We start from the raw sequence: 27,684 nt of genomic DNA on the forward strand, positions 1-27,684 counted from the left end.
ATCTGTACCAAACTTCACATATTTGATACGAATCCTGACCGGAGGACATCTTATGTACCAGTATTCAATTATAGTCATAGTGCCACCTACTGGCAACATGAAAATATGTCAAAAACAAATAAACTCTTTTAAAAAATTTTTATGGTTTTCCCCTGGCAGAGCAGCTAACCTGCACACAGGTGCGAGGGCCCGTTCATCGCTGCTTGCGGCTTTTATTCTTATTACTTTTCTGCCTTACTCCGATTTGTGCAGCCCAAACTGCAAGTTCTTCACAGATAAAACTTGGTCAAAAGATAGTACTCCCTCCTGCTACTCAGGCAAGCAAGATGGGCCTGGTCAGCGTGATGGTCGCGCTATGGCACAGGTTTTTAAATTTTGATCTGTATCTTATGAACTAGGAGTCCTACAAACAAAATTCTTTTCTTTTTTTCCACTAATTCCCTGGGTTCTCCCAAACAAAACAATAAACAAATAAACAAAAATAAAATCATGACCATGTAACTCCAACTTTTTTTTAATTTGCAAAACTTACTTTTTGGAACTACTCCTAGGATTTCACAAATTTAGTGTCAAACTGCTCAGCAGAGTGTGAATCTCGGTGATTATCAAAAACATGTTGACCTTTGTAAACAATATGGCCACCACATGTCAATCAATTCTTATCATTTGCACAAAACTTGACAGTTTTGGGGCATGGTCATAGAAATTGGGCAGAGTGAAGGTCAGATAGCTGTTTCTCAGGAGCCCAAATTCTGACTTAGCTGAAATTTGGTATGATGCATCTAATGTGCTAATATCTATGTAGTGTTTTGATAATGAAGTAATTGTTTGAAAAACATGGCCCTCATCAGATTTTTATATTTATTTTGATAACATTTTATAAGGATTTTAATTCCATCCTGTGTAGTTTTGACCTTAATTAGTTTAAGTTCACATTAAAGGTCACATCTTAGATTTAGTTTGCTGTTCTGGTGTCTTGCTATGCAATTAGAGCTCTACTGAACTTCCTATTTCTGATCACAAGCTTGTCTTTTTTTTTATATCACTGTTCCCTTATCAAAATTGAAACTAGATTGACATGTACATATTTTCTCTAATATTAAAAATGTTAACACCAGTGACCTCAACAGATTAATTACAGGGTGTGTACAAGGTACTTGAAGTACTTCTGGGCAAATACTTCTGGGTAAACTTTAGCTACTTTTCGTAGAATAGAGTGATCAGTACTGCCCTGCAAGTGTGAGGAGTTTCTTTCCCACTGCTGGTACACCCCTCTCTGTGGCTACTCTGATCAGTGAGGGGTAGAGAGGAGCAGCACATTCATTCGCTTCTAACTTTCTCTGAGTGATAATTTTACATGTAAATATAGGTGAAATCATAGCACAGCCGTTGTCTTTAAATTGTGTGTATGGTGATATTGTCAGATGATTGTGGTTATAAAATCAGGATTTTAGCAGTGCTGAGCAGCAGCTTGGAAATGGCTTGGAAGTGTCTGCTGGTTAACATGTAGTCTTAATGGGCCACGTTTCAGTCATTATTTCATACTCATTCTGTTTTCTGACAACAGAAAAAGATGTAAATGAGAACAGCTTTATTGGAAATTTGGCTGTATTAAAATACATTATATGAGCACAGAGAGTAGGAGAAAAGCAAACAGATATAAAGAGCTGACACTAGGCAGAATGCAAATACGACGTGATGACACAATGAATATGCTAATTAGCGCTTAACATCATCTAGCGATGTTTAACAACTTTCCGTTGAAAGTTGGAAAGTATTTATTATACTTTCCAACTTGTATTATTATTATAATTGTATTATGATGTATTTTTAGTTTTAATTATTAATTAAATTAATTTTATTTATTATTTATTAAAAAAAAGAGAAGAAATAAAGAATATGTCTGAATGAAATCTCTTGTATAGTCCTTGAAAACAAAAAAAAATTATGCTTGAAAAGTCCTTGAAATTCCTGGAATTTCATTATGAAGCATCTTTATGAACCCTGTAATTAGGCATTCTGTCCAAGCTGTCTACTTGCTCACTTGGATCCCCATACTACTATCCTGGTTAAAGCATGCCTTCAGGCAATTTCCCCTATTATAACGTCCATAATTAACTCTTCACTGTCCACTGCCACTGTTCCCCCTCATTAAAAAACTACTTCCATCACAACAATCCTGAATAAAAGCGGCTGCAGAATACCGGCCCATTTCCAATCCTTCCTTTTATAGTGGAAATTCTTGAACAGACAGTAGAATCTCAGCTCCTGGTTCACCTGCAAAGCAGTAATCTTTACGCCATTTCAATCTGGTTTTCATCCCAAACACAGTACTGAAATAGCCCTTGTTAAAATTATTAATGACTTCCTTTGTGTTGCTGACTCTGACTTTCTGACCATCTTCATCCTCCTTGAACTCAGTGCCACCTTTGATACCCTCTCCAATTTGCAGTTTTTGAAACACATGGCTGACATTGGGGTAAACAGCATTGCTCTTCTCTGATTCTCATCCTGCCCCAACAACAGAAAACCGTTTGTCCAGGTCAAGAATGTCCAGTCAGAAGTGGCCCTGGTTAATCAGGGTTTCTTGCAGGGATCAGTGTTGGGACCACTCCTTTTTATCATCTATATTTTTCCACTTGGACATATTCTTCGCCATCATGGAGTGCATTTTGATTGATACGCCGATGACGCTCAGCTTTATATCTGCATAAAACCAAACACCTTCCTGCCCCCCCCCCCCCCCCCCCCCCAACTACCTGTTGTAAGGACATCAAAACTTCGATGGCCATAAACTTCTTAAAACTCACTGGCAAAAAAGTGAGGTTCTTCTAATTGGCTAATTCTAAGTCCACACTTTCCAAAACTCCCCTTTCACTATTACCATTGACGACAGCACGGTTCACATTTCCTCCCAAACAAAGAGCCTTGGTGTCATATTTGACATTTTACACTCATTCAGTCTTCACATCAGTAATATCTCACGTAGTGCCTTCCTCCACCTACACAATATTGCTAGACTCTTCATGCTTTGGTAATGTCTCATATTGACTACTGTAACATAATCCTTTTTGTATCTGAAACTTCTCCACTGGCTCCACTTCAAAACTCGTCTGCAAGAATTATTACTCATACAAAGTCAACTGACCATATCACACCTTCCTTTATTCAGCGCCACTGACTTCCTGTCCAACAATGAGTTTACTCTAAAATTCTACCGCTCACGTTCAAAGCATTCATATCTGTCTCCCTCCTACCTTTCAGATCTTCTCCAGTCTTATACCCCTGCCCATTCTCTACGATCCTTGTCAGCTGCTCTACTCACTGTTCCAGCATATAAACTGGAAATTATGGGTTCCAGAGCTTTTAGTTGTTCTGAAACCAAATCTCTGGTACTCACTCCCACTGCATATCCGTCAACTGGACTCCATTTTACAGTTCAAATCCCAGATTAAAACACATTTGTTTAAATTGGCTTATTCATTATAATTAACTCATCTATATTATTGCTGTTTTATATTTTTATCTATATTATTATCTATTTTAACTATGCTGCTCTTTTTGTATGTTGCTTTTTCTTGTGGTACTGTAAGGTGTCATTAAGTGTTATGAAAGGTGCCAACAAATAATATTTATTATTATTATTGTAACTGACTCATTTGATAATGTTGCTAACAAAAGCAGAAAACACCGAATTTGAACAGGAACAGTCTTTACTATCTTATTTAGAAATAAACAGGTCACACACTCCTGTTCAATTCAGTTCACACACCCCATTCAGTTCAAACCTACATGCTTGAGCCGAGTTGTGTAGATGATCGCAAGCAAAAATAGATCCAGGGTGTTCTGTAAACTGTTGCTTCACATCACAGAAGCTCTTGTTAACTGTTGACTAAAGATGTGTGATATTGTCGTAAACTGGTTACTGGTTGAAGATGTCAGTGCTTAGATCTCTCCTGCAGAGGATGGTTTCTGCTGGTCTGCATTGCGTTTTGTGGTAATTTAGCCGTGAACACCCTCCCTGTATGGCAACAGACCTTGGGCGCATTTGGAACCGGTTTGGGCGTTTTTATACTTTTACCTTCCGGTGCTCACCATAGCTGCAGACACTGCACTTTTGTATAAAACATTTGTTTAAGTCTTGCCTCCTGTAGTATGTTGTATTTCTATCTCTCTCTCTCACACACACATAAATAAATATATTTATATATATTATTAAATAAATTTTATGATACATACAAGTGTTAGTCTTTGCTATGTTTCAAATAATACATTCAAGTGCTAAAGAATGAAAAACTTCGGCAAATCTTCATTATACCAGAAACTTCTAATTCCTGTGGATACATGTAGGTAGATAAATAAACACGAATATGCACTTGCTAAGATTCCTGGTGAAGGATTTACTTATATTCTCCATAAACTCTGGAATGCTGTCCCCAGATAATATAAGGATTGCTAGCTTTGTATGTGTTTTTAAATTTTATTAAAATAGCTTGGTCTTATTTAGCTTGGTCTATTTATAGTTCTTGTGGGGGTTTTTGGTTGTTGAGAAATTCTCATAGACTATAAATTTATTATACATTAGTATCTTAATGTTCTAACAACCATGTTTTGACCTTCTAATAATTTAGAGGTCAAGGGCAAAAACGGACACACAAGCAAATTTTAAAATCGGACATATAGAGGTGATGGTCACGTGTTCACATGCGTTTGGACATAGTGTATAAAAAGTGTTGTAATTCCTACTCCCTTCACCTGATTCAGATACCTAAACACCTTCAAATTAAAGCTGAAAGTCTGCCCTTTGAGCAGATGTTCATTGTTGTGAAACTTAAATCAGTCTTAAAGGAACAGACAATGGTGGAATCTAAACAGGTTAAAATAAATAAATAAATTCATAATTAGTATATTTAGTTATGTTTTTCTCATGAAATTTACAAAATATAAATGAAATATTCATTGTCAAATTTCAATTTAAATAGCAGGAAACCCCTTTGAAAATACAGAAAAACTTGTTGCAAATAAAACTGTAATGAAGAACTGTATGTATACAAATCAAGAATTGAATATAAAAATGCAGAAAAGGCCGGCAGAAAACGTCATACATCATGTTTTGTAGTTCACGAAAATTTACCAGGCACAAAATTGACCACTGAAGCAATACAGTTCTTCATGTCACCTAAATTTCTTTTAAAAATATGTGACACAAAATATAGATTACAGATATAATTTAGTTGTAATTTTTTTTGGCAAATAATATAGCAGAACTTAAATGTGAAAGATGTTAAAATTATAAACATCGTAGGTGTTTCCAGTGATCCTAACATGTTCCTGCATGATGTAATTTTTTTTTGTTATTGAATTGTTTTCAATATTCAGTCCCCTCTGAAAGTATTGGAACAGCAAGAACATTTTATTTTTTGTTGTACACTGAAGACATTTGGGTTTGAGATCAAAAGATGAATATGAGACTATAGATCAGAATTTACATCAAAATGTATTAAACAAATTAGAACATGGCACCTTTTGTTTAAACTCAAACATTTTTTAAGTCATGAGAACTAATTGAAAATTTTGAAAACTGACAGTTGTTTCTTGTTGAACAGGTGTGCTCTGTTAGATTGAGATTTTTTTTTAAACAATTAATAGCTCTGCATGTCTGCACTTAATTTGGGTTTCACCTGTTAAAACTGCATTTGTTGTTCGAGGATTAACCAACATGAAGACCAGAGAGCTGTTGATGGGAGAAAAGCAAACCATTTTGAAGCTGATTTAAAAAAAAAAAAAAAAAAAAAAAAGGAAAACAATCAGAGCCATTGGACATAGCAAATACAACAATTTGGAATGTCCTGACAGAAAGAATCCACTGGTGTACTAACAACCAGACATGGAACAGATCGGCCAAGGAAAACATCATTGTGAGAGCTGTGAAGAACCCAAACACAACAGACATCACCAACAACCTCCATAGGGTAGGGGTGAAGGTATCACAATCCACCATTCAAAGAAGACTTTGAGAGCAGAAATATAGAGGCCATACTACAAGATGTATATCATTCATCAGCATGGAAGGCCAGATTGGAATTCGCAAAGAATTAATGAGATGAGCCACAAAAGTTTTTAACCTAGATTAACTTCCACCAAAATGAATGAAAGGCCAAACTGTGGAGAAAGAAAAGATCTGATCAGGATCCAAAACATATGAACTCATTTGTCAGGCACAGGACAGGGCTTGGGCTTGAATGACTGCTTTGGTAAGAGGCTCACAAATCATTATTTATGATGTAACTCATGATGGTAGCAGCATAATGAATTCAGAAATCTACAGAAATATTCTGTCTGCCAATTTACAGAGATGTCCATAAAATATAATTGGGAGGAACTTGCGACATCATGCAACAAGACAATGACCCAAAACACACTGCCAACTAAACAAAGGACTTCACCAAGGTTTTAGACTGACCAAGTCAATCACCAGACCTTAACCCAATTGAGCATGAATTTCACTTCCTGAAGAGGAGACTGAAGGGAGAAAACCCTCAAAGCAACAACTTGGAGAAGCCACAGAACAAACCTAGAAATGTGTTACAGCAGAGGAATGCAACAGTTTGATGTCGTCAGTGGGTAGGGGACTTGATGCAGTTATTGCAAGCAAGGTATGTGCACCTAATATGAAATGTTATTCATTTAATTTACTTTAAATCTGTCTGTTCCTTTACTTTTGCTCACCTAACAGTTGTGTGGTCTGCAACCAAAGGTGCCATGTCCTAAGTTGCTTAATACATCTAGATGTAAATATCAGGAAAAGAAGGCTGAAACTCTGATCTTTCATCTCATATTCATCTTTTGAACTTGAAACCAAATGTCTTCAATGCATAGTGTAAAAAAAAAAAAAGGCTTTGCTATTCCAATACCTTCGGAGGGAACTGTATACGTCTGAACAAAAGGTCTTTTCTTGAAGGTCTTTCTTGAGTGTATGACTGTATTTTAATAATACATTTTTCTGTCATTGTTCATTTTATGTCATTGTTCATGCTTAAGGGGGCCTTGATCATATTAATTTGCAACACTTGACATTCACATTCGAACAACACCACACACACACACAGGCCTGTCACGATAATTGTTATCGGCTGATCATATGATATGTGGACATGATGGGGTTTTTCCGTACCATAGAAAGGCTTAAGCACAGCGCCTAAATGTTTTTGTGAGCGCCTTAGGCCGAATGAAAGTAAAAAGGCAATTTAGGCGACATATCAGAATAAATATCAAAACAACGGTGAGAGTTCAATGCGCTTACAAAAAAAATAGAAGTGGCTTGATCTCAAGCGGAAAGGTAAACTGGCAACAAGAATGAGCGATTTGTGTGATTGGTGTGTGACAGATGCTCATCACCAAGATAATCAAAGAGCTGATGGGATATTTCTCTGTAGTGCCACCTTGGGATGGTTACAACCATCGACTCGAATAAGCAACTTGCAAATCATCGATAAGGTAAACCTCAACAAAGAATAAGCGAAGTATAAACCTTTTTTCTTGGGGAGTAATTCTTGTGGATGCGATAGCAGAGATAGCATAGCAGAAGATATAACTAATGTTATAATACAACTAAAGAAATAGCTAACCTAGCTATCTTGCATTTTGGATTGATGGGGCTTGTAAACCTTGGTTGGTAGCTCATCTATGAGAGGAAAACTCAAATTCCAAACCTCCGCTGCCTTGTGGCTATACCCACTCATGGGAAAGGCTAATGGAGTAAACCCCGGCAGAAAATACAGTGACGGAGTCCCTAACGCCGTCTGACATTGACTACAACGTCGTTTTGACAACTCCTGTGACACTGTTGGTGCCAAGCTGTACCGGCATTCGTCGTTCCCTTGGGTTCACCAACTGCATGGAGAGGGAGGATATGCTGCATGGGCAACAACTGATTCTCAATACCGCCCTGCTCAGGCTTTGTAGCTCCACTGGAGTGGACACAAGACATCGGCACAACATGGGAAGCAGCAGTTTACTGGTTCTAAGCCATAGCTTAATTGGCATAGAGCTCAGCACCAGGGGTTGCTTCCGATAGTGGGAGAGCTCGCTATGTCTCACTGGACAGCTACCGCCGATCTTAAGCTTGGCAGCCCCCAGTCAGTAAGGTGCTGTCCTGCTATGGCCTGCCTGTTCACTGGGTGCGTGAAGCTTAGAGAACCATCTTGACAAGCGGGCCAAAAATTCTGCAATGAGCAAGACTAAAAAAATTTCAATGAAGATTCTAGGGTGCAACGTCAGGACCACGTGTCCTGGACTCCCCGATGACCTGCAGCAAATCAACAATGCAATGAAGACTGCTATCATTGAAAGGGAATGCTCCCAGCTGAGTGTCGACATTGCCTGCCTTCAGGAGACCCGACTGGCCGAGAGCGGCACCATCAAGGAAGCCTCTTTCTTCTGGCAAGGGAAGCCCTCAGACGAACCTAGGCAGCACAGTGTCGTCTTTGCTGTAAAGGACACGCTTGTCTCCTTTACCGAGCATCCATCATCAGGCACTGAGAGGATCCTTGCCCTCCGGCTGTCAATATCCCTACCTCTCTGAAGGTCTCTACCTTCTAGGATACTTTAATGCTAGTGTGGGTGCTGACCATGAAGCCTGGCCCTCTTGTGTCAGATCTCATGGAAGGGGCAACATCAACGAGAACTGTCATCGACTGCTCAAGATGTGCTGCTCCCATGGCCTATGTGTGACCAACACCTTTTTCAAATGCAAGGAGATCCACCAAGTTTCATGGAGACACCCATGTTCCCGCCACTAGCACCAATTAGACCTCGTCATCACCAGGCATGCGGAACTGGCCGGCGTCTTCCTCACCCGCAGCTACCATAATGCAGACTGTGATATGGACCACTCACTCGTAGCCAACAAGGTGCGAATAATACCCAAGAAGCTACACCACGCAAAGAAGAAGGGCTGCCCATGCATCAACACTTTGTTGTGCAAGCAACTCGGGGAAGACACAGTAGTTCATCTGTAAGCTGCAGGAGGAACTCACCAAAGAGGCACCTGATGACACCCTCCACTCCAAGTGGTAACACCTCTGAGACGCGGTGTACAATTCGGCCATTACTGCCTACGGGAAGAAGGAACGCAAAAATGCCAACTGGTATGAGGCCCACTGGGAGGAGATTGAGGCCTCCTTTTTGATGGTAGTATATCGTTGTTGGCACTTTGAGAACTTCTTGGAAAAGTAACACATAAGATACTCCCCACTGTATGCATCCTCCCATATTAGCACAGCCCCAGCACCCGTGGAACTTGTGTCTACATGCAACTTAAATGGCAGATGACAAAAATCTCGTGACGCGTGAGGTGTTGAGGGCACCTGCCAGAAAGTCTAGCTTGGTGACATACTTGGGAGTTGGTACTTTTTCAAAGTTTGGGAACTTTTGGGGGACTTGGGTGCTGGGACTTGGGTGCTGAACATGCTGATTGGTTGAGTTTTATTTCAACCACCATTTTTAAAAGTCTGTTGCGGTGCATACAGTAACTGTTGAATCAACACAATGGAGTTTCTTAAAAAAATATGACTGATGGACCGACGATGAGGTTCAGTCCTTATCAAGTATTTATGCTACCAAGTCAAATTGCAAGGTGAGATTTTGCAGATCGGTAATTACAGAAATAAAGAAAATGTATGAAAAGTACTTATTTAACACATCCCACTGTATAAACTGCTATCATGTGTTTAAAAAAAAAATTATTTCTTATGTCTACAGAGATACATAATGTATGGTGCTGGATTCAGTGTACTGTGGACCAAAATTTTACTTCCTGTCATGCCTAAAAAAATGACAACAAGGAAGCTATAAAGTTTTACAGAAGAGGTATAGTCAGAGGCAGCCCATACCAGAAACACTGGTATCTTGTTTGGTCAAAGCCTTGGTTTAAATATGGCATCGAGGTCAGTCCTTAATATAGAATGCACACAGCTGAGACTGCTATTTAGTCCTTACTTAATTATAGTGACCCTATTTAAGTTGTGTACGGACCCAAGACTATTTATGAGATTGCAGGCTAGGTGTTATTTTGTAGTACTGCAGTATTTATGATAGTATTTATGTGTATTATTTTGCATATCATGTATTGTACAGGCTGTAAGGTTGTTGGTGTTATTTGGGTGAATTTTGGGTAATCTTTAGTAACCCTTTTAAGATATTATAACAGGTCTGTTGTTTTGTGTGCACCTAGCTGTAGGTTTACAAATAGCTATTGCCTGAAATTTCAAAATGCTGTGTGAGCCCCAACCAATTACTGTATATGTGGGTGGACTTCATAATTGGGATTCAAAAGTGAAGCCAAACTGTCACTGAGGCGCTCTAGTAGCTCAGTTGGACCCAATATCTCCCCTATTATTTTTTTTCTTAAGATAAATGCGGTTTTTTTTGTAGGTGTTGCATGTAGATTATAAATAAAAAAGGCATAGTTGGTGAGGTCATTGACAGTTTTGGGTTAGGCTAGAAATGACAGTTGAGCCACATGAACATGCGCTCACTTTCAAATACGGACGTGAAACTCTTACCGAGATTACAGCCCAGCGAACTTCATTTAACATTTAAAAGTTTGTGGAGTTACAATGTTGACAGCTTTTGAAAGTTCTATAGCAAAGCCATGTCTTGGTCTTGGGTTAACTGTTCCAACAGACCCTCAGTAGGTAGTTCTTTGCAGTTTTTTTGATATGTGTCTATTTTGACATCTAAACTAGCTCGTTGTACCGATATAATAACTAGCAAACCAATGTGAGTGAACAAAGGAAAAAAACTATTTCTCAAGATGGCGACTCCCATTTTGACCTAACTGCATAATAGGAGTAAATGGCACCATGTTGTCTAGTCATATATAAAGTCATTGCCTCAACACACTAAATCCATTCACTCAGCAGAGACAACAGTTTAATTGGACCTCGGTAGACTCCAAAATAATACCTTTGTTGGTGTATCTTGATAAGCACCATGTAATGTAGTATGCTATATGCTTATAGATTAGACTTCACTTTTTAAACATTGTACATGTTTTTGAGTGCTACATACATAAAACTCATAGTCAAGGATTTTTTTGATGGTCTGACATGGAACAATGACCTCTAATGTAGTGTTTACCTTAATAACACACATTTTTGCATCACTTTTTTTTTTCTTTCTCAAGCAGGCAAACCCTGACACTAAATATGGATGCACAGAGGAGTGTTTTATGTTCACAAGGGTGAGCAAGCATGCTTGTATGCATGCACATGTGCTTGTAAGCATTAACTCCTGTATGTGATTTGGTGACCATACAAGACTAGTTGCATAGAATATTAGGATAGTGGACAGGAGCTGGGATGCAACCATACATAGTATTTCTTGACCTTCACAAATAAAAATGCTAAATAGTGTTAATTTAATAACTGAGTTTATTGTTATGTTTTGGCTTTTCCACTATCAGAACCTTTCCTCCAGAATTCACTAGAATGCGTTTAGAATATGTCTGTGTATATATAAAAGTAGTCATTTTAATTTTTTATCTTTTCATATGTACTACATACAAGTTTATTCCTTAAGCAAACATGTTCAAACAGCTGTAACAGTGTATAAATTTTGCAGCCAAAAGTTCTGCTTTATGCAGTGTCTTTTAAAGAGGAGTAGAATGGTGGTGTTATTTTGGCCTGTGTGATCTTAAAGGACTCTTACATAAGGGACATGTCCATGTTGAGTACTATTAAAGGCCAGTCATTTATCAATCCTAATGCTGCACACTGGAGGCTGTTCTGCTGTTGTAATCACTGAGGATATCCAGCCCACTCCTCTGTATCTGTGCGCGCGTGTGCGCGCGCGCGTGTGTGTGCGTGTGTGTGCGTGTGTGTGCGCGCACGTGTGTGTGTGTGTTTGCACAATTGCATGCATTTGTATCTGGCCTGAACAAGTAGGATTACATAATGTTAGTGGCTGAGGTTGGGGGAGGGGTGGTGAGGGAATGGAAGGTGGAGAACGGGCCTGCTATTATTAGGAGAAAAGCATGGAACTGCTGAGAAAGAGACAACAAGAGCGATGAAAATACAGATAGAAAGATAAGCAGCTGCAGAAAGTATATAATCCTTCTGTCTGATGTCGTATTGGTACACAAACAACAGAGGGAGAGATGGAAGGCCTTAGTGGAGAACTGAAAACACAAGTATATGATTGATTAAGGGAAGAAAAAGGTGAGTGTGAAACTCAAATGAGGCCTGTCTTGCATGAAGCTGTTTTGCTCATGTGAGAGTACAGTGAACTGTTTTTGTCTAATGATGGAAATGAGTTTCTCTTGTGACCCATTTTGTAATTCAAGTGACCTCACATAGCGTTGAACTCCCTGGTTTGGGAACCCCTGTCTTATGCAATTTAATTTTTGCTGGATGGGACTAAATTGAGGTCAGGGTTTAACTTTTAAAATGACCAATACAGAGGCTGGGCCAGGACCACAGTTAACAGCTACTGCAAATCTGACCCAAGAACTTGTTGTAACAGACAAGAGAAAGGACAGAAAGCACTGAAATTATGTGTTTATTGTGCACTTTTCAGTGTCAGTGTTTCCCTCTCCCGATGAGAAAGATCATGACATATCTGCTTCATGAGGAATGGGGAATGTATGCATAAGTGTATAGGATGACAAAGTTCTGAGTGTCCATATATACTCAGTTCACCATTTGATAAGAGAAATAATATTTTTTCAGTGATGGTTAGTACAAAGTCTAAAACTATGATGGACACCAGTCAGGTGTCCCAACATTGCCGATTATACCCATTTCACAGCACTTTCATTGACTACATTTACATGGACAGCAGTAATCTAGTTATTGACGTTATTCTGAATAAGACAATATTGTGATTTAAGGTGTTTACATGAGTCGCTTTTAGAATACTCCTTTCATGTTCCCGTTTTACATGTTATAGAACATAGAGCGATTAACAGCACACGTCATTATGTCACCACGCCACACCGTCCGACGTCCTTCTAGAATTTCACGCATCAACATACAGTTCGTCTTTGTTATGGTACCGTATACAGTTTTGGGTGTTTTTATTTAAAATTTTTACGAACGCTTCAAGTGCAGTTAATTATTTGTCATGCTATACATGCAAATGGGCGACTGCTTGAAGACATGGGCTGCGTCCCAAACCGCGTACTTACCTTCTATATAGTAGCCGAGATACATGTATTTCACCTACTATAGGCCTATAGTAGGTAAGTATGCGGTTTCGGATGCAACCGTGCTCTCTTGTTTGCCATAAAACGGTTGAGCACTGCCGTGTGTGATCGTGTCCTGTCGCAAAATGCGGTGAAAACTCTCACACGATGTTAATAATGTGATTTAAGGTGTTTACATGTCTGTAATACACATCGATAATGCAACTAAAACAGGAATACTCCACATGTCTTAATTCGATTTGTGTTTACTTAGAGTATGACCTTAATCGGATTAAGGTAATTAAAAATAGCTGTTTACATGGTAGTTTCTTAATCAGAGTGTTGTCTTAATCGGGTTAATATTGGATTATTGTTGTCCATGTAAACGTACTGATTGTATACCAGGCACTGTCCTTACCATTCATTTATATTTCCTTCACTATTGAATATAATATGCAAATATCTAAATATAAACCAGGGCTGAAACAAACAATTATTTTATAATTGAATAATCTCCCAGCTTGTTTTAAATGTTATAAAGGCACTGTGTGCCGCTTATGTATTTTTAACTAAGAAACTGCCAGTTTTAACATTGCTTTCCTCTATCATTGAAAGTTCCATCTGTGTGGTATGTGATCTCATCTGTGGTGCTTGACTTCGCATTGCTGCAGTTTTACTTTTATGCATACAGTAATTGAAGATTTGAGGAGGAAAAAAAATAGCATACTGATGAGGTGATACCTATTTAAAGATATCTCCTCACTTTTGTTATTTTTCCAGAAAGGAGATGGCTCAATCTTTTGTTTTCTATTGACCACAGTCTCATAGGTTGTATTAAAGTTTTCTATGATTAACTTTTTTTCTGATCTGATTGCTTCTGGCTTGTTATAATCTGCAATCAGCCTGATTGCAAGTTAAATTAATCACTCTCTTTCTTGATTCTGTTAAAAAGGGAATGGTAAAACCAACAGTAATGTATTACAGTGTACACAAGAATCGAGACCAGTGCAGTTTTTGTTAGTTAAGTAAACAATGTATCATGAATTTTCATATTGGTTAGCAGTAAATTCAACATCTGTTAACCTTTATGGATATCAGACTATTAGAATTAGGCAGAAGTCACATCTCTACTCCATGAACCATCTTTATGGAAAAGAGTTTTCTTTTACTCAAATGTTCTGTACAATAATGTGGTGTGCCTCTGCAGTGTTATCAGCCACAGCCTGTTCTGTTTACTCAAGCTGCTATCAGCTTATGTGCGCAACCAGGGTCAGGCCACACACACACACACACACACACACACACACACACACACACACACACATTCTGCTTCTTGGGTGGAGACACATGCTGCATTCGAGGCAAAGTTGCAACTTGTAATTCCAGTGGTAGCTCCGTGTTTAAGGAAGGTCAGAAAGTTGTGAGTTCAAATCCCTGCACCACCAAGCTGCTACTGCTGGGTACTTGAGCAAGGCCCTTATCCCTCATCTGCTCAGTTGTATAAATGAGATAAATGTAAGTCGCTCTGGATAAGAGCGTCTGCCAAATGCCATAAATGTGAATTTAATTCCCCGCCTACAACCAGTTAAAAACATTGAAAACATCCAACTTGAAATTTCAATTCGGCAACTTGGGGTAGTCTTCTCCACTACCTGTTCCTTCACTGTTTATAGAGTGCTGTCAAATCAACCTGGCCACTCGCTTTGTGAACAGTGTAAAGTGCCCCTTCTCTACTTTTAACTTGGTTTATAGCAGTATTGGTTTTATATATACATTTATCATACATTTATCATACATTATACATATACAGTGGTGCTTAAAAGTTTGTGAACCTTTAGAATTATTTATATATCTGCATAAATGTGACATAGAACGTGATCAGATTTTCACACAAGTCCTAAAAGTAGACAAAGGGAACCCAATTAAACAAATGAGACAAAAATATTATACTTGATATCACATAGCTGTGAGTGGCAAAAGTATGTGAACCTCTAGGATTAGCGGTTAATTTGAAGGTGAAATTAGAGTCAGGCGTTTTCAATCAATGGGATGACAATCAGGTGAGAGTGAGCACCCTGATTTATTTAAAGAACAGAGATTTATCAAAGTCTGATCTTAACAACACATGTCTGTGGAAGTGTATCATGGCATGAACAAAGGAGATTTCTGAGGACCTTAGAGAAAGAATTATTGATGCTCACCAGTCTGGAAAAGGTTACAAAGCCGTCTTTAAAGAGTTTGGACTCCAGCAATCCACAGTCAGACAGATTGTGTACAAATGGAGGAAATTCAAGACCATTGTTACCCTCCTCAGGAGTGGTAAACCAACAAAGATCACTCCAAGAGCAAGACGTGTAATAGTTCACGAGGTCACAAAGGAACCCAGGATAACTTCTAAGCAACTAAAGACCTCTCTCATATTGGCTAATGTTCATGAGTCCTCCATCAGAAGAACACTGACCGACAATGGTGTGCATGGAAGAGTTGCAAGGAGAAAACCACTGCTCTCCAAAAAGAGCATCGCTGCACTTCTGCAGTTTGCTAACAATCATGTGGACAAGCCAGGAGGCTATTGGAAAAATGTTTTGTGGATGGATGAGACCAAAATAAAACTTTTTGGTTTAAATGAGATGCGTTATGTTTGGAGAAAACACTGCATTCCAGCATAAGAACCTTATCCTGTCTGTGAAACATGGTGGTGGTATTATCATGGTTTGGGCCTGTTTGGCTACATCTGGGCCAGAACGACTTGGCATCATTGGAACAATGAATTCTGAATTATACCAGTGAATTCTAAAGGAAAATGTCAGGACATCTGTCCATGATCTGAATCTCAAGAGAAAGATGGTCATGCAGCAAGTCAAGGACCCTAAGCACACAAGTCATTCTACCAAAGAATGGTTAAAGAAGAATAATGTTAATGTTTTGGGATGGCCAAGTCAAAGTCCTGACCTAAATCTAATAGAAATGTTGTGGAAGGACCTGAAGCAAGCAGTTCATGTGAGGAAACCCACCAACATCCCAGAGTTGAAGTTGTTCTGTACTGAGGAGTTGGATAAAAATTCCTCCAAGCCGGTGTGCAGGACTGATCAACAGTTAATGGATACGTTTATTTTCAGTTATTGCTGCACAAGGGGGTCACACCAGATACTGAAAGCAAAGGTTCTTTTGCCACTCATAGATCTGCAATATTGGATGATTTTCCTCAGTATATAAATGACCAATTATAATTTTTTATAATATACACACACACCCACCCATCCTGTGGTACGTGTCAAAGTAACATCCACATGAATGCCAGTACCTGCACTAGCCCTCTCTGCCCACATGCATCACTGAGTCTTGGGCGCCCATGACCCTCCGGTCTCCGGTTCACCGGTTGTCCTTCCTTGGGTCACTTTTGGTAGGTACTAAACAGTGCATAATGTGAAAACACCACAAGACCTGCAGTTTTGGAGATGCTCTGACATCTAGCCATCACAATTTGGCCCTTGTCAAAGTCGCTCAGATCCTTATGCTTTCCATTGTTCCTGCTTCCAACCAATGTATAGAATGCACTTCGGGGGATCAGACATCTGCAAGCAGTGCACACAAAATAAACTAGACGATTACATGCATGCCATATTGGACTGCACACCAGTTAAGAAACAAATCAACGAGGAAATATCTTGTTTTCTAAATAGCACCATCCAACTTTTCCCTTCACTTTGCCTACTTGGAGATACATTTGGGATCAACATTACAAAGGAAAACACAATAGTCCTACTTACAGCGCTACCCATCGCCAAGAAAACCATACTAACAAATTGGAAATCAAAGAGCAATATTAATATTACACATTGGAAAACCTAATAATCAACTACATAACAATGGAAAAACATTCTGCCTCAATCAAAACGCCACGCCTACTTAGATCAAAAGATGCAGGCTATTTGACGGTACCTCGAATAGTGAAGGCTACAGCAGGGGGAAGAGCTTTCTCTTATAGAGCCCCACAGTTATGGAACAGTCTTCCTATTAGTGTTCGGGACTCAGACACAGTCTCAGTGTTTAAGTCTAGGCTTAAAACGTATTTGTTTACTCAAGCCTACCCTGACTAGATTCTGTTCTACTACTTCGCAGTCATAATTATCTTTTTTCTCCCTCTCTCCTTTCGCCGAGCCCCACATGAATTTATGGAGATACTAGAGATCCAGATCCTTTCTGCCTCTGGATGGAGCTCAAATCTTCTCTAATTCCAGACTGCTGGGACTACGGCTGCTCCTAAGGCCATACAGACTTCATATAAATCCATAATGAACTTTTTCACACTATCTGTTGTTACCCAGATGAGGATGGGTTCCCTTCTGAGTCGGGTTCCTCTCAAGGTTTCTTCCTCTTAAAACATCTTAGGGAGTTTCTCCTTGCCACCGTCGCCACTCAGTGGCTTGCTCAGTTGGGATCAATTCGCACCTTTAATATCTGTATACCATGTTGATATTTCTGTAAAGCTGCTTTGAGACAATGTCTATTGTAAAAAGCGCTATACAAATAAAATTGAATTGAATTGAATTGAATCAAAAATAATACTATCAAATTTAACTTTATTTGGACACCACTGATCACCTACATACACCAGGGAATCACCTTGCAATATCCAACAATACATCTTCTACAGACCAACCACATAATCAAAGCCATAACATACATCTCAAACAGGATGCTCATGAACACACATAACTAAACTACACATACATGCATACAATATTCACAGAATCCAAAGTCGGCGAACTGACTTGTTTACTTGCTGCCTAATATATCCCACACCTTGATAGGTGCCATTGTAATGAGATAATCAATGTTGTTCAGTTCACCTGTCAGTGGTTTTAATGCTATAGCAGATGGGTGTAAACCAAACCTAAATCAAGCAGTACACCGTGTAGTGTGTGAAATGCTTTGAAATATCTATCCCTCAATTACCACTGTGCTGCATTTGAGGGCAACCAGACATGCGGTTCGACTCCAGCCATGCCATCTCCTGTTTCCACACTTCTTTGTCACCTCTCCCCTCCTCACCCAGCATGTTTTCATCACTCCAAAACAAGCTAGACATGGAGTACTGTTTGTTTATGCACATTAAAAAATAAAAATCTACCTCCTCCTTCTTGTCCTGTGTCTATTTTCTTTGATTGAAATAGAGGTGCTTTCTTCATCTTTTATTTATACTTCTTGGTCTGTCAACTTTCTCCACCCCTTTCTCTCCCCCCCCCCCACCCCCTCTCTGGCTCTCTCTCTCTCTCTCTCTCTGACCCAATTTAAGGGGGAAAAAACACAGTTTAGTCTTGGCTTGCACAGCAGCCTCAAACCAGTTTGCTCTGGTTATGTAGCCATGCAGTTGAGCACTGGGAGGAGTTGGAACTTAAAGAAGCCCTTAAAGAAGCAGGCGTGTGTGTGAGATTGTGTGTGTTTTAGCTCTTTGTGTGGACAAATTTTGCCATAATGATTGTAATACATGATCATTTTGACCTTGTGGGACATTTGGCCATTACGAAAAATGGTACACAATATGATGTGGTGTATATACCAATAAGTTGTTTTGTGTGAGTTTTTTTGTTTCCTTCCCCCATATCATATTTTTCATTTGAGCAGAGGCTCAGGTAGCAAGGCAGAGAAGAAATGCTTCAGAGAACTGTCCAGGGGTGGTGAGAGGAAAGTAGAGGAGGGGTTTCTGATTATGTAACGCAGACATAGCTCAGTGCTCTTTTATTAGATTAGTAGTGATCTGGATGAATTGTCTATGAAGTGAGGGAAGTCTTGATGTGCGTTTGTGTAAGAATGTATCATCCCAGTTTTATTTACTTAATTTCATTTCAATTTTAATTCAATTCAAACATATTCATGGTCAAAACTATATTATTTGTTATAGCTGTTATTCTGTTTTCTTTTTTTATTATGTGAAGCACCTCATGAACCTGGCTTGTAACTCGCTCACTCACTCATTCACCCACCTCCTCATTCACCAACCTACTCACTCATTCAGTGAAACTCAACCAAACACCCACCTACTCACTCACTCACTCAGTTAAACTCATCCACTTACCCACTCACTCAGTAAACTTTCACTCTCTCACCTGCTCATTCACTCACCTACTCATTCACTCACTTACACTCACTTACCCACTCATTCAATTACTCGTCCACCCACTCTCACACACTCACACACACACGTTTAACAGGCTGAATATTTTCCACCAGCTGCGCTATTGGCACTCTAATATAGAGAGCTGCACAGGAATGGGAACAGCAGTAATCGTGTGGATAGTCACTGAATTAGGTGAAAAAATTATATGGTAATAAAATTAATGCTAACACTGCAGTAATGGTAGTATAAGCATTACTGGGAGCATGCAATTGACACATTCACAGATCAAATTTTTTCATATCTTTTTCATATTTAGGTGTTATGTATGCTGTCATATGGAAGATTTCTAAGTATAAACACTGTATAATATCATATCATGCTATATTGTGCAGTTTATGCCCATAATCTAAATGCTATATATCAGCATGTGTTTGGATTAAAGTTTAATAAAATGTTTCTGAACATGCTACTGAGCATCTCACTGGATTAATGAACTTCAATCATATTTAAGCAGTAGTAACACGTTCATCATAATCTGACAGTCAGTAAGGGCATTTGCATTTAGCTTTAATAGCCCCATGCAGTAATAAATGCTCCACGCTTCACCTACACCGACACATAGGACTCGCATCTGACATGGTGTTAATTTCTATCAGAAATGCACTATAATTTGTATAGGTGTTTCATTAAATGTAATAAATGTCATGACAAAAAATAAGTTAAATGTTTGCATAGACTAAACTGAACAAAAAAAAAAAATTCAGCCAGATTTACGAAAGTTTCGGAAATCCTGTTTATTATTATTATTTTTTGGTTGCGTGTTGATGAATTGCGTACTGTTCCATGTTCCACCATGGTCCTGAAGAAACGTCATTTGTTGCAATGTGTACAAGCTATATAGAGGAATGACAATAAAAGCCCACTTGACACAACACAGGTGATTTACATGTAGTGATGCCCACAAAACTCCATAAAAGTGCTGTGAGCACAAAACAGTCAATCAGGGTAAAGCTTGAAGTGGAAGCTTTCTGACATGAAATGAGCGATTAGAGAAAAACAGAAGCAAAAAATATTTAGATTAATTACTATTCCAATAAAAATATTTATTAATACTGTATATAATATTAATAATAATAATAATAATAATATATTTTTAATTAAAGCTAGTGCTAAATCCTCTGTTAGCTGAGGCATTTGTTTATAGCTTATGGCTATATGCAGACAGACAGACAGACCCGTCCTCCGTTTATATGGAACTAGGGCTGCAACTAACGATTATATTCATAATCGATTAGTTGGCCGATTATTTATTTTATTTATTTATTTTACGATTAATTGGATGGGGGCAAACTTTCCGGTTAGTAAATCACTAATGTGTCCCATTTGAGACTATACTACCTTTCTAAAATTCATACACTAGAATTGCACTATTTCTCAACCTTTGGTGAGCTTTGGACCCCTAGCATATTTTGAACAATCCACAAGGACCTCCTCACTCCACAACAATTATAGGCTATGTATGTTACTTTATTTTATTAATATTTAACATTAATAATATTAACAGTAAAATTGAATCAAAACATTTCAAGATTTTATTTTTTACATTTTATTGTTGGTGTGACATTTAATTTGACTCTCTGAATTATCCTTTGTTTATTTTATCCATCAGTGTGACACTTGAACTTGTCTACCACTCAGGTTTTTGCAAATCATCATTTCAATTGTAAATAAATTTAAAATAAATCCATCAATGAACGATCATCAGATCAGCTAACATGATATTTGCGAATAACCAAATTGATTCGTTTTAAAAAATCTCATTTGAATATATTTTGATACATTTAACAAAAAAATATATATAGGTTGATTAAACAGTGCACTAGAAGGTAGTGCATAGTGTAAGTGTATAGCACGCCATTTGGGACACAACTTTAGTATTTACTCTCCGAAGCGTGTTTTCAGAACAAAACTAACGTAATGAGTAAACGTGCAGCGCGCAGACCAACTCATCGAGAATGAGATTCGTTGACAATGATTTTCATAATCGATTGTTATCGATTTTATTGATTAGTTGTTGCAGCTCTATATGGAACCATTTCTTTTGTCATAATTGAATGATTAGTTATTTTTCTTAAGTTATGGGTTTGTGTTGGCTCACTTTCTTTATTTTTTTATATTCATTAATTAATGCCAATAAAATAAAATGGCTGGTTTTCACAAAATGTTCACAATGGGATTCTTAGTCCCTGACCTAGTGAACTAACATGAGGATGTGTTTTTGATAGAGACTCTGCTCTGGATAAGGGCGTCTGCTAAATGCTGTAAGCGTAATAAAAATAAGCAGTTTAAACTCCACAATATATTCCAAATATAAAAGTGCAGTAATCCGTCCATGCTGGATACACATAAATCTATTTGTATCCATCCTGATAATGTGGGGATGAGCGGGAATAGTGATGGAATGTGCAGGGACTAGGTGGGGATGATGATGATGATGATGATGATGTTGTTGTTGTTGTGTGCGAGGATGAAGTAGGGATGGTGTTTGAGAGTCCAGGGATGAGGTGGGAACGGTGTCAGAGTGTGCAGGGATGAGGTGGGCAAGAAACACTATGAAAGGGTCCTATAAAACATGCAGTTAAAACATTCATCCAGTCCCCAGTCCTTGTTGTTCATAGAACACGGTTTCACAAACCCTGCTATTGATTTACTAACATGGATAAACACACACTGGGCAAATAAAGCTGATAATCTGGCTGTACTGTGAACATACACCAGAGACTCTGAATCTGGCTACATGCTTGTTGTGATGGAATTTTCCTTTACACACAATCAGTTCTCTCTGTGCTACAGTGTGTTCAAGGCAAAGTCACATGAGAGAGAGACTGGTTATGTTTTTCTGTGCATTGCAGAGGAGGGGTTAGTTTGCAGGTAGAAGGAAGGAGGAAGTCTTGGTTAAAAATAATCATGTTTAAAAAATCATCAATTTTCCCATGCAAAACGAACTAGTCCTGAGGCATGCCACAGAGAAACTGCATTGTTATTGTTATAACAAGCCAGCCACTTGAGTGATCCCTCACTGTTAAATTAGCAATTTTGTCATTTTTATGGCCTTCTGCTGTCTGATAGATAGATCGATCGATCACTTTATTCATTCCAGAGGGAAAGTAGTTGAAAAATAACAATAAATATACACACAGCACTATATATATATATATATATATATATATATATATATATTTTTTTTTTTCTTTCTTTTTCATTTCACCGGAATGAAAAAAGTATTGAACACTGAAATTTATTTAATTCTTAGTGGAAAAGAATTTGTTTGTAATGACCGCTTCCTGTATGAAGAAATTAATCTGTCGCAGTATTCAGATGTGATTTTGACTCGTTCTTCTAAACATATTGTCTTTAAATCTTGTTCAATTGGATTCAAGTCAGGTGATTGACTTGGCCATTCTAACGCCTTGATTTGTTTTTTTCTCTGAAATCAATCAAGTGTGTCCTTTGCTGTATGTTTTGGATCGTTGTCCTGCTGGAAGATCCAACCATGTCTCATCATTATCATCATCCTGGTGGATGGCAGCAGATTCTGCTCAAGAATCTCCCAGTAAAGAGCTCCATTCATCGTTCCTTCAATTATATGAAGTCTGCCAGTACCATGTGATGAAAAACAGCACCACACCATGATGCTTCCACCTCCAAACTTCATTGTTGGTATAGTGTTTTAAGGGTGATGTGCAGTACCATTTCTTCTCCAAACATGGGTAGTATGTGTAGTATGACATACAAAAAGTTCAATTTTGCTCTCGTCTGACCAGACTTCCAGTATTCCATAGGCTTGTCCAAATGAGTTATAGCAAACTTTAAACGAGCTTCGACATGCCTTTTCTTTAGTAATGGAGTCGTGTGGGGTGAGTGTGAGCAATGGAGTTCTTTGCCTATTGTTTTCTCTGTGACGATGGCACCTGTTGCCTCCAAGTGTTTCTGGAGCTCTTTCGGAGTGGTCCTTGGCTCTTGGCCTACTCTTCTGACTATTCTTCTGATTCCCTGTTCAGAAATCTTGCGAGGAGCTCCTGTGTGTGGCCAGTTGACGATGGAGTGATGTTGCTTCCTCTTGTGGATAAAGGCCCCAATGGTGCTTACTGGAAGATTCAGACGTTTTGAAATACATCTGTATCCGATTCCATCAATATGTTTTGCAACAATAAGGTTGCGAAGGTCTTGGGAGAGCTCTTTGCTTTTACTCATCATGAGATGTTTCTTGTGTGACACCTTGGTAACGAAAAGCCTTTTTATAGAACATCAATTTACTAACCCAGCTGATATTAATTTGCACAGATAGGAGGTATAATTACTTACGGATTTCAGCTGGTTCATTGCCTTACCTTGCCTAAGAGAATTGCTTTTTCTTTGTGTGTTCAATACTTTTTAACTGTTTCATTCCACTTTATTACTCCTAACTTTACTTATGGACTTTAATGTTGTGAATTCTTTATATTTCCGGATTTCTTGAGTTAATACTGATGTCTGGTGAAAATTTCATGTGAATAACCTCATTGGAAATATATTTACTGAAAATATTTTTGACGCGTTCAATTCTTATTTCTCCCACTGTGTGTGTGTGTGTGTGTGTGTATATGTGTGTGTATATATATATATATATATGTTTGTTTGTATGTATTAGGGCTGCACGATTATGGTAAAAATGATCAACATGATTATTTTGATCAATATTGAGATCATGATTATTTATCACGATAATTCACTGATTTTAGGAACAACATATTTTTACTGCACTTTCACATATAAATAAACAGACCACTGCTTTCACCTCCATGTTGTGCTACATTCCTGCTAATGTACAAATCTTTGCATCAAATTAGACTGATCATTAAAGTGCATCATCTCGTAGAAGCAAAATATAAATAAAATTGTACCCAAAATATAGGATAAGTAAAAATAAAAATGCCATCAACCCAATGAAAATATGCAACCAAATGAAAATAATTCAGTCCTATGCAGAAAAGGCAATAACAGTGTTTATAGGAGGAGAGACGCAGACAAATCACCCAATAGAGTGTCACAGGGACGACGTCATTTTGAACTGGAACCCGGAACTTATCATCACACCGGTTCCCTCAACAAAAACCCAATAGGATTTTCCAATAGGCTTTTGGATTATCGCAAAAAATAAGCTCTGTGATCAAGTAAAGTTTACAACACTAACACGTTTTGTCCATCAAGATAATTTTCACAAATGAACACCACTTTTATGAAGTTTGCAGCCTAAATACAATCGCCAGAAATAAAAGCTAACTGTATACTATAAACGTAGTACACCACGGTCACTCCACTTCAACGTCACCATCACCAAGCTTCCGACAACTTTTCCAAACTTGATTTAAAACATTTTCCATAATACGGATTTACTCTGTGGATGGATCTTCATCCAGGCTTTTTGGGGGGAATTGTGCACAGCATACCTGAACCAGTTTATCTGCAAAGTTTTTTGCTGTTCGGCGTGATGACATTTAATGTCCTCGACAACCTCTGCAGTCCCATTTAGCAACTTGTTAGCAATCACCTTTTTCAGTACACATAAAAGGTTTTAAAAAATCATGAGTGGGGTATTTATGTCGTAGAATAAAACGTAAAAATATTTTGAGCTTGTGTTCACCACAGACCTTATTTCAGGCTTTTAACCAAAATCCCATTCAAAAAAACCCATTGACTTTGGGATGGAACAAGAAAGGAGAAAATGCTAACTCGTTTCTGGGTTTTGGCATTATAAAATGACGTCATCCCTGCGCCACTCTGTTGTGACTGGCTGTAAGTTTAGGAAGTGCTTGATTTAATATGCTACGGCGTTTTCTATGAGCGGAGAACGAACTTTAAACGTCAATATCGCAGTCGACCATGTTCATGTAATCAAAATCGTATCAATTGCATCAGCTGATCAATATCGGGCAGTCAAAATCGTAATCGAGATCAATATTCAATTTATTGTGCAGCCCTTTTTTTTATATATATATATATATAATATATATATATATAATATAGCAGGGGTTATTTAATTCAGACAGATCCAATATCTTGGATACAACAAGGAAACGGAGATGGAACCACCTTTAGGTCTGCATGTTTTGTCTGGCTGTAAAAGATAAGAACAATACTCTAATAACTCTAACAGTAATGTATACTTATCTTTAATAATGGTCTTTGAATGAGCCTGTGGAATAGAAAGCAAGGGTGCAGGATGTGTCGTACCTTATAGCCTCGATTCTAACACGATGTGTGTTATATGTGCATATGCACTTCCTAAATTCTGTCTATACCTGGCCAAGTATGAAGAAAATAATGCATACACACTGATACAGGCCTCATGGCTTGTATGATGCAGTGACATATAATCCAGTATGAGATGCACATGAAAATTCTGTAGTACAAATAATGCTAAATTCTCACTTAACGTTATTCAATTTTAATTCAATTCAGTTTTATTTGTATAGCGCTTTTAACAATGGACGTTCCAGAGCAGTTTTACTTTTAAAGCTGAAAGTCTACACTTCAACCACCTCTTGATTGATTCATTTCAAATCCATTGTGGTGGTGTACAGAGGCAAAAATATGTATGTGTCAATCTGGCAATTTGATAATATAGCTTTGATAGCTTGTCACTTCAGTATTTTGAGCACAGACTTGAACCCTCCCCCCCCTCTCTCCCTCTCCCTCTCCCTGTCTCTCCCTCTCTCCCTCTCTCTCATATCCATAGGAAGCCCTCAGGCCATGCTGATAAGGAGGTGATGGCAGCTACTGTCTTGACCACTCTGTCCACAAGCCCTCTGGTGCTCAACCCTTCTTCTGGTGCCTCGGGTAGGTACTAATGCTCTACTTATCACCTCTAATTTCTCACTGAAAGTTTAAGATTGTATGTAGTGCTTTTTTATTTTTATTATTTTTTTTTAATAAACCATGAACACTGATATAACAAAGCTGTTGAAATCATCACCACACAGATGTCTGTTGTTGGGCCCCAGGATCAGGGGCTATGTCATACCATAGTTAAAGTCAGCCAAACTGTATTTACATTACGTGGTAAAATGTTGGTTAACTGTAAAATAGGATAACAAGAATAGATCAATAACATTACATTATTTAATAAAGTAAAATATGCATGGAGCAATTTTTAAGCAGCAGTCCTCAGAGCACAGAGTGAATCGCTTATAGGAAAAGGTTAAGCACAGGCTAAGTGAGTGCAGAGGAGAATTCAGTTCAATCCAATTTTATTTGTGTAGCGCTTTTAACAATGGACATTGTCACAAAGCAGCTTTACATAAATAAATACATTCAGGATATAAATTCTATGATATATGTATGAATGTATGTATGAATTTATCCCAAATGAAGTCAGAGGCAATGGTGGCAAGGAAAAACTCCCTGAGACAATATGAAGAAGAAACTTTGAGAGGAACCAGACTCAAAAGGGAACCCATCCTCATCTGGGTGACACCAGATAACTATATATCTATAACTGTGTACTACATGGTGAAAAAGTGCAATTGTGTAACAAGTGAATTCATTACAGTTTTCACATGAAGTCTCTTTTGACTATTTGTGGCAATTGCAGTCCTACAGCTATAATAGCAATTGTAGTCCTAAGCCATCATAGCATAACTGTTCATATGATTTGTGGTCCAAAGCCATCTTTTTTTTTTTTTAAGTGGCACCATCCTCAATAATATCAATGATCTTCAGCAGGGCCGTTTCTGGCCATTATGGCGCCATAGTCGAGATTCCTGTTGGTCAATGGTACAGGTAGTAAAACTTGAGAAAAATAATGGTCAGTTCTCCAGCTCAACATTCTCAGCCCAGCTAGTAGCTTAATGTTTTTTTTTTGTTTTTTACTGAAGCTGTGTTAATTTACCTGTCAGTGTATGACATGATCAGACAAAAAGTTGGATTTATCATAAAACTTGCCTTGGGTGTTATCACTGTTTGCAGGACTACCAGACTAGCAAAATATAAAACTTTATGGCTATCTAATACGAGACTAGGCTAGTTTGGTGTCGCTAACCAAGCTAAGCTATCTAAGCTATAATTGTGTGGATTTAGCTGCTACAGTGCCCTGCAAAGTATGTTATCTGCCCTTGTGCCCTGCTCATATAATATTCACGTAGCTTGGAGCTCATATAGACATTTACACACCTTGTTTTCCTGCTCAGCATGAAATGTTATAAATAAATAAATAAAAATCGGTGTATATCCATTTTCCCTCGCACTGACCGTGTGAGCAGGTTTGAGGCTTGTCAGCCAATAAGACACAAGTATTTCCACATATTTTCCTGTAAACCATGTCTGATTGGTTTCACCT

The 27,684-nt window shown here is 38.2% G+C and overlaps 1 protein-coding gene across 6 annotated transcripts in view; it reads left to right on the forward strand.

Annotated features, from left to right (window-relative positions):
• slc2a4rg (SLC2A4 regulator) overlaps positions 1-27,684 on the forward strand; it is a 100,123-nt gene that overhangs the window by 27,539 nt on the left and 44,900 nt on the right. For all 6 annotated transcript variants that reach the window (XR_008387891.1, XR_008387892.1, XR_008387890.1 and 3 more), the window contains exon 3: positions 26,086-26,186. Coding sequence is in view for 3 of the 6 variants with exons in the window: in XM_053643067.1 (XP_053499042.1) it covers positions 26,086-26,186 (101 nt within the window). In the remaining 3 variants the exon portion in view is untranslated. The remainder of the gene's footprint in view (positions 1-26,085; positions 26,187-27,684) is intronic.

This window comes from Ictalurus furcatus, chromosome 15, assembly GCF_023375685.1.
Source record: "Ictalurus furcatus strain D&B chromosome 15, Billie_1.0, whole genome shotgun sequence".
Lineage (NCBI taxonomy): Eukaryota > Metazoa > Chordata > Actinopteri > Siluriformes > Ictaluridae > Ictalurus > Ictalurus furcatus.